The following is a 15,236-nucleotide window of genomic DNA, read 5'->3' as shown; positions in this document are numbered from 1 at the left end:
GTAGTTATATCTGTTACCATGGGAATTAGGTAGTTTTTATCCTGAACGTCCTCAGTAATAGGCTTGAATTTTCTAAATGCACCTTCATCATTCTGCAGATCAGCAAGGCTCACTTCAAAAATGACCCTGGAGGAATCAGATGTGAGTTTGATTCCTTGAATTCTTATCACTAGTATTTTTCCAGTATTTCTTCTGTTGAACATAGCTGGTGTTTTCACATCATACCAATCTTTCTTAGAAAATGAATCAACCACTTCTTGGCTCCCTTTTTGCCACCTTTCCTAAGGCACTTGTTCTTCCCAACAAATTTGGAAGCTGCTCAGGGAGCCAAAAGGCAGGATTCTTGGTTTTTTTTTTTTCCCCTCCTCTTCCTCTTGATTATAGAGCATTGACTCTGGTTCCTTTTAAAATATTTTCTGCACGTAGATTTTTTTTTTTTTACACCACTTACATTGTGTTGTATCTGCAGACTTATAGCCAGCTAGCTTTTACTTAATAGGATATTGCAAGGATCTAGAATGTTGTCTATTAGTAGCAACCCCACCCCCATTGAGAAGAATTCCTGATCATCAGTACCAGAGAACTCTGTGTTATTACTAGGAGCATGCTACTAGAACTGTCTATGTAGGGGAAAAAAAGTCTGTTCGTAGATGTACACCTGCCCTTACAACTTTTGCCTTGGGCCTATGTTGAAAATCACTGCTTGTTTTCTCTTAATACCTAATCTCATGAGGGTGCCTGGGTGGCTTAGTCACTTAAGCATCTACCTTTGGCTCAGGTCATGATCTCAGGGTCCTGGGATTGAACCCCACGTCCAGTTCCCTGCTCAGTCCCCACTGTTTCTCCCTCTGCCACCTACCCCCCGGTTGTCCTCTCACTCTCTATCTCAAATAAATAAATAAATAAATAAATAAATAAATATTTTTTTTATAATTCTAATTTCATGGTTTTCCCAGATGGCAGTAAAACCAGTCTCTTCTTATACCTCAATTTTAGTTGCTTTGGAAAATGACTGCCCTTCCCCCACATAACTTTTATTTTAAAACCTAGACATGTGTTCTCATCTGATGCTGTATTTTGTAAATACAGAAATAGATAAATTCTGTTATATTCATGATTCTCTATGAACATCATTGTTAAGTATGTGGTATTTCAGTAAATGTGTTAGAGCAACTAAATCATTCTTCTAAGGTTTAGTGGAAGTAATGCTGCAATGGAATAGTTTTGGCAGGATTCACCATTTTCTAAATCTAAAATTATTTATTTAGGATAGATTTCTAGAAGTGAAATTCGTTGGTTTTAACAAGCTTGGATGTTTTTATGGCTTTTGATACATAATGCCAAATTGCATCCATCAAGTTTTCCACATTAATCAGCAGGATGGAGATGTCTAGAGAGGGAGTCTTCAGGCAGGAAGATACTTAGGAGCCCCCAGAGAAGCCCCAGGGAGAGAAGATAACTCTGAACTCAGCCAGGGGCTGGAGAGACAGAGGGGGTGGGGCCAGGTGTCAAGAGGCCAGGAGCTGTACACCTGGCCCTGGCTGACATAGGAGGATCCAAAGAGGAAGTCAAGAGCTGATGTGACACACAGGCTCTTGGCTTGGCTGCCTGGTGGGATGACACATGTTTTGCCATGACAAGGCTGTACTGGTCGATCCTCTCAAGGGAAGCAGGAGGGCGATGCCTGTGCCTTTTCTCTGAAGTCCTTGGCCATGTCTTGCATGTGGTATTGGGAGAACTACTTCCTCGGTTGGCCATTGGCCCACACTGGCATGTGGAAGCAGGTGCCAGGTCCTTGAAATCTTGTGACTATCTACTTATTGTCCAGCCTGAAGCCTGATCAACAGCCCTTGGAGCTCTGAGGAAAATGAGTATGTGCACATCTCTTTGCTGCCAGCAAAGACCATCATTGGCCTGGCTTTCTAATTACGGAGTTTTTAAGTGGTTGTAGGGTGCTTGGAGGTCAAGAGGTTGTCCATTAGGGGTCAGTGGGACTAAAGCCCTATGTAGGTATGGCTGAGAGGCAGATTAGTGCTAAGTAGCTGGGTTGGTAAAGAGCAGCAGTTCTCATGAGGTGTCCAGGAAGGCTGGAGAAGGACAGCTGGAAGGGAGGGAACCTGTTGTGTAAAGAGCTGTTGGCACACAAGGGCTGTGTGTTCCTCTGTTCTTCTATCCCTCCCTCCCTCTCTGTCCCTGCACTCTTGTCTGCATCCTCCTGCTGCTGCCGGCATGCCCCAGTGATCCACCTTCCTCCTCCTGGGGGCAGGGACTGTGTGATTGGTCACGTTTTTGCAAATTTGCTAAGGTAATACAAGGTAATACAAGGTAATCTGAGCGAAAGGAGAGTCCAAGCTGCCAAGGAAAGGAAAATGGGAGCATGATTCCTGATGCTGGTTCTTCTAGTCTCATCCCTTTCATGCAGAGAATTGAAAACAAGACTTGCTGACAGACCCATCTTCACTGAAAACCAAAGAAATAGAGCGTGTGATAGGCACCGACCCCGCGGGCTGCCGGGTGGGGGCACCGCAGTGAGGGTCTCTCCCGCTCACTAGGGTGTGAGAACACAGCAGGTTTCAGAGGTCGGAAATGTCTAGGTCCTGCCATAACCTGAACAGTGTCACAGGCTTTCCATTTCTTTGCCGTGGAGCTAATGTGAGGGATCAAGTAGGTTCTGACTTTCAGTAGGCTTCCAGAGCACAGTGACAGAGCAGAACGGGGTGCTAGGCGGGGTTCAGCAGTAGCAGAGGCCACCCTGCACCCATCCCCTGCTTTGCCAGCCTTTTGGTCCTGCTCTGTTTTTACACCTTCCATCTCCTTTGCTGGGGGCTGGTAGCAACTGCCGAGAAAGCCTCCTTACCTAGTTTCTCAAAGACCATCTGCTTTTCTCACTTGCCTCCCATGGTCAAGGGGTTCATAGCCCACTCCTCCCAGCTGACCCACTGTGGCTGCAACGTGTATGGGGCAGGAGTAGGCTTGGGCAGCTGGACCCCACATGTGTCCCTTGCTTCCTGCCAGCAGTGAATCTAGTCAAGCCTCTAGATTGAACTAACCTGTCGTTTGATAGGAAATACAGGAGTTTGACAAACATACTGACTCCAGGAAAAAAAAAAAAACAGACAAATCCCAAATTTGGGGCCTTTTTCTTCCTCAGGATAATGGCAGTAGGGAGATTGGGGAGCAGACCGTTGTTGGTTGAGAGAACCTTAGGTGGCCTAGCAACACATCACAACATACGGGCTTCATGAGGATCCTGATTCCAGTAAACCAACCATGACAATACTTTTTTGAAGAGTTTTGAAAATTAAACTATTACAACATGTTAAATTATTACTAATTTTGGGGCACCTGGGTGGCTCATGGTTGAATGTCTATCTTTGGCTCAGGTTGTGATCCCAGGGTCCTGGGTTCGAGTCCCACATCAGGCTCCTCTCAAGGAGCCTGCTTCTCCTTCTGCCTATGTCTCTGCCTTTCTCTCTGTGTCTCTCATGAATAAATAAATAAAATCTCTTAAAAATATTATTAATTTTAAAATTATTATTAATTTTAATATTATTAATTTTAGGTATTCCTAGGTAGGAAAAAATCTTTACAAACTGAAGTACTCAGGAAAAATGTCACATGTTGTCTTTGATTAACTTTTAAATACACTATAGCAAAAAATAGATAAAGCCCATATGGCAAATTATTAATAATCATTAACTTCATGTTAATTCTATTAGTAGACTCCACTGTTAATATTCTATTAATGTTCTCACTCCTGTGTGCTTGAACATTTTTGTAAGAAACCCCATTTTAAGTTCTGGGCTCTCTGTAAGCATCTTGCTCAACCACCCTGGTATTACTCCTATTTTACAGATGAGGGAACTAGGCTCACAGGTTAGATTTTTTTTTTTTTTTTTTTAAGATTTTACTTATTTATTTTAGAGAGCATGTGAGAGAGAACGGGGGGTCAGGGGAGGGGCAGAGGGAGAGGGAGAGAGACTCTTAAGTAGTCTCCATGCTATGTCTCCATGCTATGCCTGACATGGGGCTTGATCTCACGACCCTGAGACCACGGCCTGAGCTGAAACCAAGAGCTAGATAGGTAACCAACTGAGCCATCCAGTAACCCCGGTTAGGTATTTTGTCTAATGTCATGAGGCTTTGGTTGTAGAACTGGCATCTAAACCCAAATGTCTGAGACCAGCGTGCCTGACCTCAACCCACAGCCATGCTTCATCATCAGCTAACTTGATGGGATGAGGTGCAAACATCCCCTGTCCCTCAGACATGTCCTGTCTGCTCACCTCTGGTCACCTGTCCCATCGCTCCAGGGATTGAGATTAACATGGAAGGCCTCATACTTCCAGCATTAAATGGAAGACGAATGATTGTAAAAGCCACCTTTGGCACAGGGCTAGAAGATGATTTTATACTAAATTTTCTCCTTTGTGTTGCCTATTTGGAAATTATACCAAAGCCTTATCTTTTTTGTTTTCACTTAAAAATAATTATCTTTTACAAAGCTTTAGAAGTACATTGAGATTTTTTTTTTCTTCCCTAAGTGTATATATTGGAATTTATTTCTTCTTGTATCTCTAAAAATACTTTGTTGTTGCAGGCGGACATCTGGTCCCTGGGCATAACAGCTATCGAGCTTGCAAAGGGGGAGCCCCCTCACTCCGAGCTGCACCCCATGAAGGTTTTATTCCTCATTCCAAAGAATAACCCCCCCACGCTGGAAGGAACCTACAGCAAACCCCTCAAGGAATTTGTTGAAGCCTGTTTGAATAAGGAGCCAAGCTTTGTGAGTCATGCGTCCTTAGGGTGGGCATCTCTTTGTGTGTGGGCAGTTGATCTAGATACATCTTACTGGGATTTCTTGAATCAGTCTGGTCATAGTCACCATTGTCTTCATGATTTCATTTATTTTTTTTTTTTTAATGGATATGATGGATTTGAGTTTTAAGATTTTGAGACCTAGAGAACACATGTGCATGCATGCATACAAATAGGGAGAGCGGCAGGGAGAGGGAGAAGCAGACTCCCTGCTGAGCAGGGAGCCCGACATGGGGCTCTATCGTAGGACCCTGAGATCATGACCTGAGCCGAAGGCAGATGCTTAACTGAGCCACCCAGGTGCCCTGAAGATATTTTTACTATTTATCTTTTAAGAAACAGAAGTCTACTTATTTTCTTTCAGATGATTTCTAGCATCTCATACCTCATTGAGCTTTTGAAGACTGTTCTCCTTAATATTACATGTGGAATCATAAATTTTTAATATTTATAGTGAAAGGTCAGTCTATCTTTAGACGCTTTCAGTAATCGCAAAGCCTGGCTAGAAAAATAATGGCTAAATGTGTCTTCAAAGTAGATGTTTTCAATTTTTTCTTGGCTTGTGTTAAGAAAAGACAAAAAATATAAATGAACCACGCACCTTGCCCCCTTACCCCTTCCTTTTTATTCTTTTTTTTGTGTGTGTGTAATTGACTTTGGCAGAGCCATGTGGCAGTAGCTCTTGATAGCTATAGCCGAATTTTCTCTCTGAATTAGGACATATCTTTGAAAGTTATCTTTGTAATGTGGTGTTATGTATAACACCATATGTCGTTGGTTTGTTTCTAAATCTTCTAGCAACGTTGGCTACAGGCCAAGCTGAATCCCCTTTTTAATGAACTCTTAGCTAAAAATGGGTGACTAATTCTACAAGAACACCATGGTTTTCTAATATGATGTCAGTTTTGGTAAAAGAATGAAATGGAGGAATGCAGCATTTTTTATGAACCTCTGGGAAACGTAGCCTGAGATCACCAAGTCAGCGTTATTTTATTTTATTTTATTTTATTTATTTTATTTATTTTATTTATTTTATTTTATTTTATTATTATTTTTTTATTTTTTTATTTTTTAAAGATTTTATTTATTTATTCATGAGGGACACAGAGAGAGGCAGAACCAGGCTCCCTAAGGGGAGCCTGATGGGGGACTCGATCCCAGGACCTTGGGATCACACCCTGAGCTGAGGGGAGACGCTCAGCCATTGAGCCACCCAGAGGTCCCAAGTCAGCGTGTTACTGATACACGAGACATCAGGTTGTGTAGGCTGTTGTTCTGACCTGTCCATGATGTCCTGAACTTTCTATTGTGATGTGAGTTCCTAGGCACAGTGTGGCAGGACCCAGGAAGATCCACCCACATGTGTACACATCTTCCCATTAAACATAGATTTCTATCATCAGCATACTTGCCCAGTGCACACATCTCTACCCCTACCTTGACCCCAAGCACACTGAGGAAAAGGATGAGAAGCTGGGAATTTGAGCACTTCTAAGACACTTGGAGTTTCACAGGGAGTGAGACACAACCTGAGGTGACCCAGGATTTCTATGTGTTTGAATCTGAGAAACGTGCCTGGCTCTTGTGAGTAAAGCTTTAGTAATTCAGAGTAAATGGGAACTTAGTCACACTGGTGTACTTTGTGTGTTCTTGTTGTTGTCTGCTCTCATTCGGTCTCTTTGGGAGGCATGCTCCTTGTAATTGGACTTGCCATCCTCAAGGGTAAAGCAGTTGCCAACTCTGGAGTATGCTCTGTGACTGTGGCCACGGTGAGCCCAGGACCTGGGTGAGGTCCTCACCCCAATCCCAAGGAAAGTGCCAGACCAGGGAAATGAGCATTTCTAAATTGGGGAAGGTGATGAGTAAGAGCCTTTGGGTACTCTTTCAGCATCAGCTTCTTTCTAGTTTCCTCTAGATGTATCCCAATTAACATTTATCTTATTATTTCGGGGGGATGGAGCCAAACATTAATATAGAAAGTTAACGAGGTAACTCAGAACATATATTTTCTCTCTCCTCAGCATTTGTAATATAAAATGTTTTGTAAAAACCAGGAGGTATATTCTAGCTGTCTTGAATGATCTCTAAAATTCTGACACACATTTTCTGTGTCAGTGCACTTTTCTAGGGAAAGATTTTTTGGTCTCGTTGGATGGTTACCTGTAGTGTGTTAAGACCACATTAGATACCAGATGTCATGCCCACACACTCTACCTGGATTCCCACCCGTGGATGCTGGATGACTGCTGTTTGAATCATGTTTTTTGTTAGGGAAATAGACTTCGAAGCAGAACTCGATCTTTACGTTTTAGCATGTGTTAACGTTTTGAGGTTACAATCTGTCCTTTGGGGGTAGAATCAGGTAGGACGCAGGGAACTTCATCTCCTGCTTTCTCTGTTTTGTCTGGTGCTTTGTTCCCCAGAGACCCACTGCTAAGGAGTTACTGAAGCACAAGTTTATAATACGCAATGCAAAGAAAACATCCTACTTGACTGAGCTCATCGACAGGTACAAGAGATGGAAGGCTGAGCAGAGCCATGAAGACTCTGGCTCCGAAGACTCAGACACGTAAGTCTGCTCTTCCTGGGTGCGCAGGCTGCGAGTGACTTAGGCCTGTGAGCAGACAGGATGCCCGGGAGTCCTGTGCATGGGTGATGTTCGAGTTCGTTCTTATTGGGTTGGGGTTTTTGGTTATTTGTTCATTTCTTTGTTAATTTGTTTTTAGATAATCCAGTTTGGTGGTGATTCTTGTGTCAGTATGGGACAATTGGGGAGCCTTTTAGCCTATTTTTGTTGCTCGTGGAATCTCCAAGAAAAATCTGTGTGATGGAACCATGCATAATGAACTAGACCTGGTCTCCTTTTCCTTTTCCTGCTCTTAAAGTAGCAGATGAAAGTGCATTAAATACATTATTTTAAAGATATAAATGTATGTTTTTGCAATTATCTGTTGTGCTGTAGTCTATGCTAGGGTTGTAAAAGCTCCATACTGGAAGTTACTTATTAAAAACTAGTATCAAGCATCTTGGAATTCCATTAGTTAAAGAGATAGATGAGGTCTCAGAGCTGTTTTGGTGTTTTGGGTGGAGGAAGCTAGATCACCTGCTCTGACATGAAGGGAGGAGACATTAGCATGGTGTCATGAACAGAAATGTTCTGATCTTTAGCACCTCTTCTGTCCTTCCTCACACCTGGCCAAGAAGTCCAAGTTGACTACCAGCCCAGGTCCAAACACCAGGCTGGTTGAATCAGAATTTCTGGGGGTGAGGCCTATATTTTTAGGGTCCCCAGGTGACTCCATTGTAGAGCCAAGAGTGAGAACCACTGGCTCTGGACATTGTGAGATCATGATGTTGACAGATTAGGGTGGTAGCAATGGGGATGAAGAGATGAACAGGCAGTGTGAACGTGGTCCTGGACTTGAGTAAAGGAAGTAGAGGCCATGTAGGCTTCAGCATTGTGGTGGGTGCCATTGAGACGGTGATGCTGGAGAAGAAGCTGGTCAGGGTGGGGAGGAGGCCAAGGCACAGGAAGCTCATTTTGGTGTGGGACATGTTTGAGTTGCTGACAGGACACCCAAGATGCTGTGTCCAGTGTCGAGTGGCATGGATGTTTGGAGTTCAGGTGAGGTATGGGGGCAGCTGTCATGGATCTCAGGTCATTGGAGCCATAAGTATTTACCATGTACCTAGAGTGTATCTGCAGTGTGTGAAGGCTCAGATGCTGAAGGCTGAATGCTAGGAAATGCCAGTGTAGAGGATGAACCTGTGGATGACTGGGGTCGGGGGCGATGAGGGTGCAGAAACTCTGGAGGGTAGGGTGATGAGCAGGAACATGGAGGCTCAGGGTTCGAGCAGGAGATGGACTGAGCAGGAACTCCCTTGTCCAGTGGTGTGCCCGGGATCAGTGGCATTGCTCATGGCATTTGCAAGGACAGAGTCGGTTTTGGGAGTGATGGGAAGGTAAGAAAATGGAGGCAGTAAGTGTAGGTGACACACCCAGGAAATAAGACTGGGAGATGGCTGTAGCTCAAGGGCCCAGTGTGTTGAGGGAGCAAAAGAGATGCATGTTGGAATGTTGATGGGGAGGAGAGGTGACATCCGAGAGAGGGGGTTGTCAGTGCAGCGGAGGATTGTCTTGCAGGAGAGATGCCTGTCTTCACTGGAGGAGGTGGGATGCAGGCTGTGGATGCAGCTGGCATTGTGGGAGGTTGGGAGCCTTGCTGTGATGGTCTCTCTTCTCTGAGGCGGGAGGCAGGGTCCTCTGAACACCTGGGAGACACTGGGGGTGGGTTATGGGTGGGAGTCGAGATGGGAGGTAGGTGTGGAGTGTGGGGGTGACCGGGCGGGGCTGCAGAGTGGGGTCGCCTGGGGCACAGAGCTGTGCACTTGCTCATGGAGTTCTCCTGGATGTCTCTACAAAGGGAAACGGATACGGACAACCAGGCATCTGGGGGCAGCGACTCTGGGGACTGGATCTTCACTATCCGAGAGAAAGATCCAAAGAGTCTTGAGAATGGAGCGCTTCAGCCTTCGGACTTAGAAAGAAATAAGGTAACATTGGCTGGTGCTACAGCGACTAACCCCTGTTGTCAGTCAGCGGGGTCCCCTAGTCCCTTCTGTGTGGAGCCGTTGGTGGGTGGGGCTTCCGCGTGGCAACCTGCTGTGGCATTTCACTGGCTGAGACAGATATGAGATTTGTCGTCTGACGACCCAGAGAGTGAGGTCTGAGAATTGGCCTCAGGTCTGTTCCACAGGGCTGCTTCCTGCTCCGCAGAGCCTGCTGTGTCCTCCCCGCCCAGGGAGCTGGGGTCTGGGTGGAGGGGCAGGTCTCACCTGTGAAGTGACATTCAGACTCTGTTCTGTATATTGGGGTGACTCATAAAAGGTACCAGAATTTTGGGATTAAGTTTTTGTTTAAGGATCTTAAAAACAAATATAGTGCTTTGGTACTTATATGGAGCTGTCTTTTGATAAATTGGTTTTATGTCTATTTAAGTTTATGAAGAACTATTTTAGAGTTGCTTTACTTTTTTTATTTATTTTTATTTTTTGTATATGTTTTTATCGGAGTTCGATTTGCCGACATATATAGTGTAACACCCAGTGCTCATCCCATCAAGTTCCCCCCTCAGTGCCTGTCACCCAATCACCCCATCCCCCGCCCACCTCCCCTTCCACCACCCCTTGTTCGTTTCCCAGAGTTAGGGGTCTCTCATGTTCTGTCTCCCTCTCTGATATTTCCCACTCATTTTCTCTACATTCCCCTATAATCCCTTTCACTGTTTTATATTCCCTGTGTGAGTGAAACCATATAATGTTTGTCCTTCTCCAATTGACTTACTTCACGCAGCATAATACCCTCCAGTTCATCCACGTTGAAGTACATGGTGGGTATTGTCCTTTTTACACAGTGGTGTAGTTTCTCTGAGGCAGTGTGGACTATTCCTGTCCCCTGTTGCTCCTACAAGTCTTGCTTTGATGACAGGTGGGAGTCATTACAGAGATTGCAAAAGTAGAAAATAGGTTCCTGCCCTCTGACAGACACTTGGAACAGCCAGCTTCGGTCTGATTTCCATTTCCAGAGGTTCAGTACTTAGGTCCTGCTGCACAGATCGCACAGTGACGTGATTCAGTGTCACTTGCATCCACACAAATGCCACTTACAGGACTTCTTTCGAGCCTTTCCTGTGGAATCCAGGCGCTGGTCCACCCAGCTACGTTAGTTTTACATTTCACTGCAAATGAAGCATTGCAGTCTAGTGAAAGGTCACAAGACAGTCCCATTCCGTTATCGTAGCAAATGGGTGCCTGGATGGCTCAGTCAGTGGATCATCAGCTCTTGATCTTGGGGTTATGAGTTCAAGCTCCACACTGGGTGTAGAGGTTACTTTAAAAAAAAAAAATCTTAAAAAAAAAGATATCACAGCAAACAGAACATTTCAGACTTTATGCTAACGTGGTGCATGTCTGAAGTTTTCTGAATTCTTGCAATGTGAATATTAAGTCCTTACTTCTAATTACTTTTTTTTCTTCCCTAAGGTGAAAGACATCCCAAAGAGGCCTTTCTCTCAGTGTTTATCTACAATTATTTCTCCTCTGTTTGCAGAGGTAAGATACCCAATTGACTCTGGGGGACGGGGCATGACCGGGACACAGTTGGGGGCAGAGTCCTCTTTCTGTGACACGTCGCCAGTAGAATTTGGGAGGTTAGACAGGCTGGCATGAGTAGGCGGAGAGTCACATTGTGGCCCCGTGAGGCCGGCTGAGATGGGGTGCTCGCCTCCCGGCGTCCTCCTGCTCTCCCGGCGCTGTCTTCTGCCCAGTGCCTCCCAGGAAACGTCATTGCGTCGCCTCCTTGAATGTACTGGCCCAGCCCAAGTCCATATGCCACCAGGGTGATTTTTAGCTTCAGTTGTAGCACTTTCTACAAAATTTGTTTGGGTGCAGCCTGATTGCTTGCCCTCGGACAAATCTATGGCAATGTAAAAAGTAGAATTTTATTTTAAAGGAGAAATCAGATTCCCTGGAGACTTCATTTGTCCCATTGTGTCTCCGTATTTCACTGTAACCCCAGGGAAGTCCCCTTACCAGCAGGGCCAGGGAGTTCCCAGGTCAGCAGCCCAGGTCACTTCCTCCGTCAGGGACTGATTTCACCCATGTACTGGCCCCCCGGTCCTTCTCAGGGGAGCCCTCCCTGCCTCCGGTAGATACCAGTAGGCATACTGCATTTTGAGATGTTTTCAAGAATCAATTTCATGAGAATGAAGACTGTTCTTCATCTGGTTAGTAGGTGATTCGAAAAGAAGTGGGAGATACCCCTTTCTGTTTTTTTTTTTTTTTTTTCCCCTCCGAGTTCTCCTCTGGCTCAGGCTGCCTTTAAGGTGAATTCAGAATGGGTCACACTGGTACCTTCTGTGTGGGGTTCGGAGCTCTCTAGGGGAGAGGCTGTATTGAGGCATCTTCCTGTGGAGGTCTGTGGTCCCTGGTGGAGGTGCCGGACACCCAGGCTTGCTCCCCCTCGCCCCATGAGGCCCGAACCTCAGTCACATGGTGTCATCTCGTTGGCAGGGCCCCTGCCCTGTGTCTGCCCCCCTAAGCTGGCCAGCTGGCCGAAGGGCCCCACCTTCTCTGCTGGCAGATGGGGGCCCGGCTGCTGGGGCCGAGCTGGAGCTTGGGGGGTGGAGTTGAAACTGAACGTGCAGGTTCCTGAAGGAAAACTAAATGATAGAGGCAAGTAGAGGCCGCTCTGGGTTGCTCTCTGGCTTTGCCCTTGGCTGATTTTTCTGGGAACCTGAGCTCTTCCTCTCATGTCCAGAAGACACCATCTTGATCTTTATTATGTTTGGGAGAAGTGAGAAATGGTCCTTCAGGTTTACTAGATGCTCCCTTGCTTCCTGTGATCCTGGCCCTCCGCTAGGATCAGTGGGCACTTAGGGAAAATGACATAGATAATTCTTATTTGTCTGAAGCCTTGTGTTTTTTTATTGGGCGTATGAAGAAACCATGCTGAATGCATTATTTAGAATTAATGAATTGATCCTCGAGGTAATACCGCTTTGATTTTTTTAGCTAAGCTAAAGGTAAACTCACAGGTGTCTTTCCTTATGTGTTTCTATCAATAGTACTCAGTAGCCACATGTGTGAAGTTTTCAGTGTATATCATTTTATATAATTCTGATAAAAACTCAATAATGAAGGGTCATTATCCCTGTGTTTACAAATAGGGATATCCCCTGGCATCAGAGTGTGCGTGTGGGTGGCTCCCTCTCGTCAGGAGCCCACCCAGCAGCAGCTTTGGGCAGGGGGACTTTGGGGGGGTCACAGGACAGGGCACGCAGGGGAGGAGGGAAGGCAGAGGTTACACGCTCAGGACCTGTAAATACTGTTCTATTTAGTTGTTGGGCGATCGGGAGTTCTAGATGGACACAGGCGGCCACCTCCAGGTCCACTGCGTCACAGTCTGTGACGAGGAGGATAGGAATGGACGCCAGGTTCTGCTCATCTTCCGTGTGTCCCTTTAGCAGGGAGAGAAGGGAGCAGCATGGTCAGGGTGGGGCTGATGCCTTGAGTCATGTGTTCACCACACTGAAAAGCTAAAGCTAAATGTGAAGGATTTCTTAAAGGTGACATAGAGGAGGGGGCTCCTGTTCTGGGAGGCTTGGTTGGGTGTCTGCTACCTGTTGACTGAATGAATGGCTCTCCTTGTCATGTGGCATCTTCTGGTCGCATCCCTCCCAGAGAGGGACTTCGAGCCATCATCCTTACCTGAGGCGGTGCCCAAGACACCATTTTAAGTTCTCACAGGGGCAGAGGGGTCAAGAGGGATGCTGGATTCCCAGAATTTAGGGCTGCTGCTTGCTTGCAAGGCCAAGAATATTTTGACCACACCCTGGACCAAAAAGACCATTTGCTGGAATCTTAAGGAGCCACTTGTTGTCGTTAGGAGCTAAGGCGTAGGTGGCCCAGAGTGCAGCTTCATCGTGGAAACTAGGGCTGAGTGACTGTGAAATTGTCTTTCTGGTTGTAGAGTAAGGTGGAGGTGGAAAAAGAGGGGACAGGTGCCACGAGATCTTGAAAAGCTGCATAGGCGGCTAGTTGTGTTTGAAGGTAGTGAGCGAGGTGTAACGGGTGCCCTCTCTGTGCAGTGTTCTCACAAAGCCGTCCGTCGGAAGGAGTCAGGTGGCCCACAGCGCAGTCGAAGCTGCGCCAGGGCTCGGGCCCGGGGTGGCACTTAGAGCCCGCACATGGCATCGCTCCTTCAAGTGCTCATTGGTTCCCATGGGTCATGCTCTTCTGCATGCTTGTGTCCTCCAGCTGAAGGAGAAAAGCCAGGCGTGTGGAGGAAACATGGGGTCCATAGAAGAACTGCGAGGGGCCATCTACCTGGCGGAAGAGGCCTGCCCCGGGATCTCGGACACCATGGTGGCCCAGCTCGTCCAGCGGCTGCAGAGGTAACTGCCCCTAGTGGCCTGCGGGTTGGGGCCGCGCGGTGTGTGTCCCCGGCTTTCTTAGTCCTTCCAAGGAACAGCCTCTCAGTCCTCCTTGTTCCTGGTCCCTTGTTATCTTCCCGGCACATGAAGCAGAATCAAGTTAGAGAAGACTTTAGTTCTAGGTTCTAGAAATCGCTGCAGGAATGACAGGATCCTGGACACCAGTGGGGAGGGCCACAGACTCTGTGCTTGTAGCTCTTGCCATGGAACTAGCCAGTGACCTGAAGACACCTGTCTGCTCTTCATGATGCAGCCTGACTACCAGCCAGTGACCTGTTTGTAACTCTGTGTGGTTTTCTACCTTCAGAATTGCGTCCAGAAGGCCAGAAGTCAGGGCTTAGTGAGTTAGGACACGGGCAGGTTCTGTTCCTCATGTGGCTGTGGCAGTTCTCACCTCTGCTTCATGTCAGGAGCCTTGTCTGACAGCAGTGGCTCTGTCTGTGCCAGCCTGCAGGGGCTCCATGTCCCGCCGGTAGCTCTGACTTGAGAAGGAAGTTGGGGGGCCATCTGGCCTTCCCCAACCCACTCTCAGGCTTGTTCTAGGAGTCTCCTTGTGGGGGTCACGCTGACCACCCCTTTCACATAAGGGCAGTCATTTGAGGGTGTTAGAGTGGAGGTGTGCTGTGACACAAGCTCTGTTCCACAGCCCCAGAACTGCCTCACCTCCCAAAAAGCCAGCCGTTTCATTGCTTTGAAAGTCACCTTCCAGGTGAATTGTCAAAGTCCCTTCCAAAGGGCAGCTGGGCCTTGATGAGTGTAAGGAGCATTTCAGATCTTTCTAGAGACACTGACTTGACAACGTACGAAGAAGTGAGGGGTGTGTGTGTTGGGTTGCTTTTGCCCCTTGGAAGTGATGGTCCAACGGGCTGCCCTCTAGCCCATGAAGAGTCCTAATAACATGGGACGTGGGGGCAAGCCTAGTTGTGACAGTTAGGTTTGTCCTCCTCACCTCAGGCTCCTTTGTTAACACTGTCCCAACTTTCCAACTTGCTCCCAAGTGCAGGCGGCTGGACAGTAAAGCCTGTCTTCTTGGCTGCCTTTGGTTTTGAGGCAAGTGAAAGAATCCGCTATACTTTTTGGGTTTACCCCCGAACCCCATTGATTCTAACAAATCACAGGCATAAAAGAAAAAAAGAATCCCAAGTCCCCGGATGCCCACTCATGCACAGTTGTTACGAAGTTCGTGTGTATCCACCCAGGGTCCGTGTGTGCGGTGCCGTTTCTATCGCAGCACCGTCAGAGCGCTCGCTGCCTCGTCCCGGGGCACACCCTGGTTATCCGGGAGGCCTGCCTCTGGTCACTTAGCGACAACCTCACTGTGCGGTGTTCTCCTTTCTCCGAGCAGCTCGGGAGTCCCTTCACTCCTCGTTCTCTTGCATGTATTTCCGGGTAGAGAGAGCCTCTGAGCCGCACGGAGCTCAACCG

The 15,236-nt window shown here is 46.9% G+C and overlaps 1 protein-coding gene across 3 annotated transcripts in view; it reads left to right on the top strand.

Annotated features, from left to right (window-relative positions):
- The window catches only part of STK24 (serine/threonine kinase 24), a 120,706-nt gene that overhangs the window by 101,992 nt on the left and 3,478 nt on the right, over positions 1-15,236 (top strand). For all 3 annotated transcript variants that reach the window (XM_025441285.3, XM_035704364.1, XM_025441284.1), the window contains exons 6-10: positions 4,601-4,786; positions 7,242-7,387; positions 9,243-9,372; positions 10,861-10,929; positions 13,636-13,772. In XM_025441285.3, coding sequence (XP_025297070.1) covers positions 4,601-4,786; positions 7,242-7,387; positions 9,243-9,372; positions 10,861-10,929; positions 13,636-13,772 — 668 coding nt within the window. The remainder of the gene's footprint in view (positions 1-4,600; positions 4,787-7,241; positions 7,388-9,242; positions 9,373-10,860; positions 10,930-13,635; positions 13,773-15,236) is intronic.

Source organism: Canis lupus, chromosome 22 (genome assembly GCF_003254725.2).
Source record: "Canis lupus dingo isolate Sandy chromosome 22, ASM325472v2, whole genome shotgun sequence".
Taxonomy (NCBI): domain Eukaryota; kingdom Metazoa; phylum Chordata; class Mammalia; order Carnivora; family Canidae; genus Canis; species Canis lupus.
The sequence above is the reverse complement of the archived record's forward strand: the minus strand, read 5'-3'. Positions and strand labels throughout refer to the sequence as shown.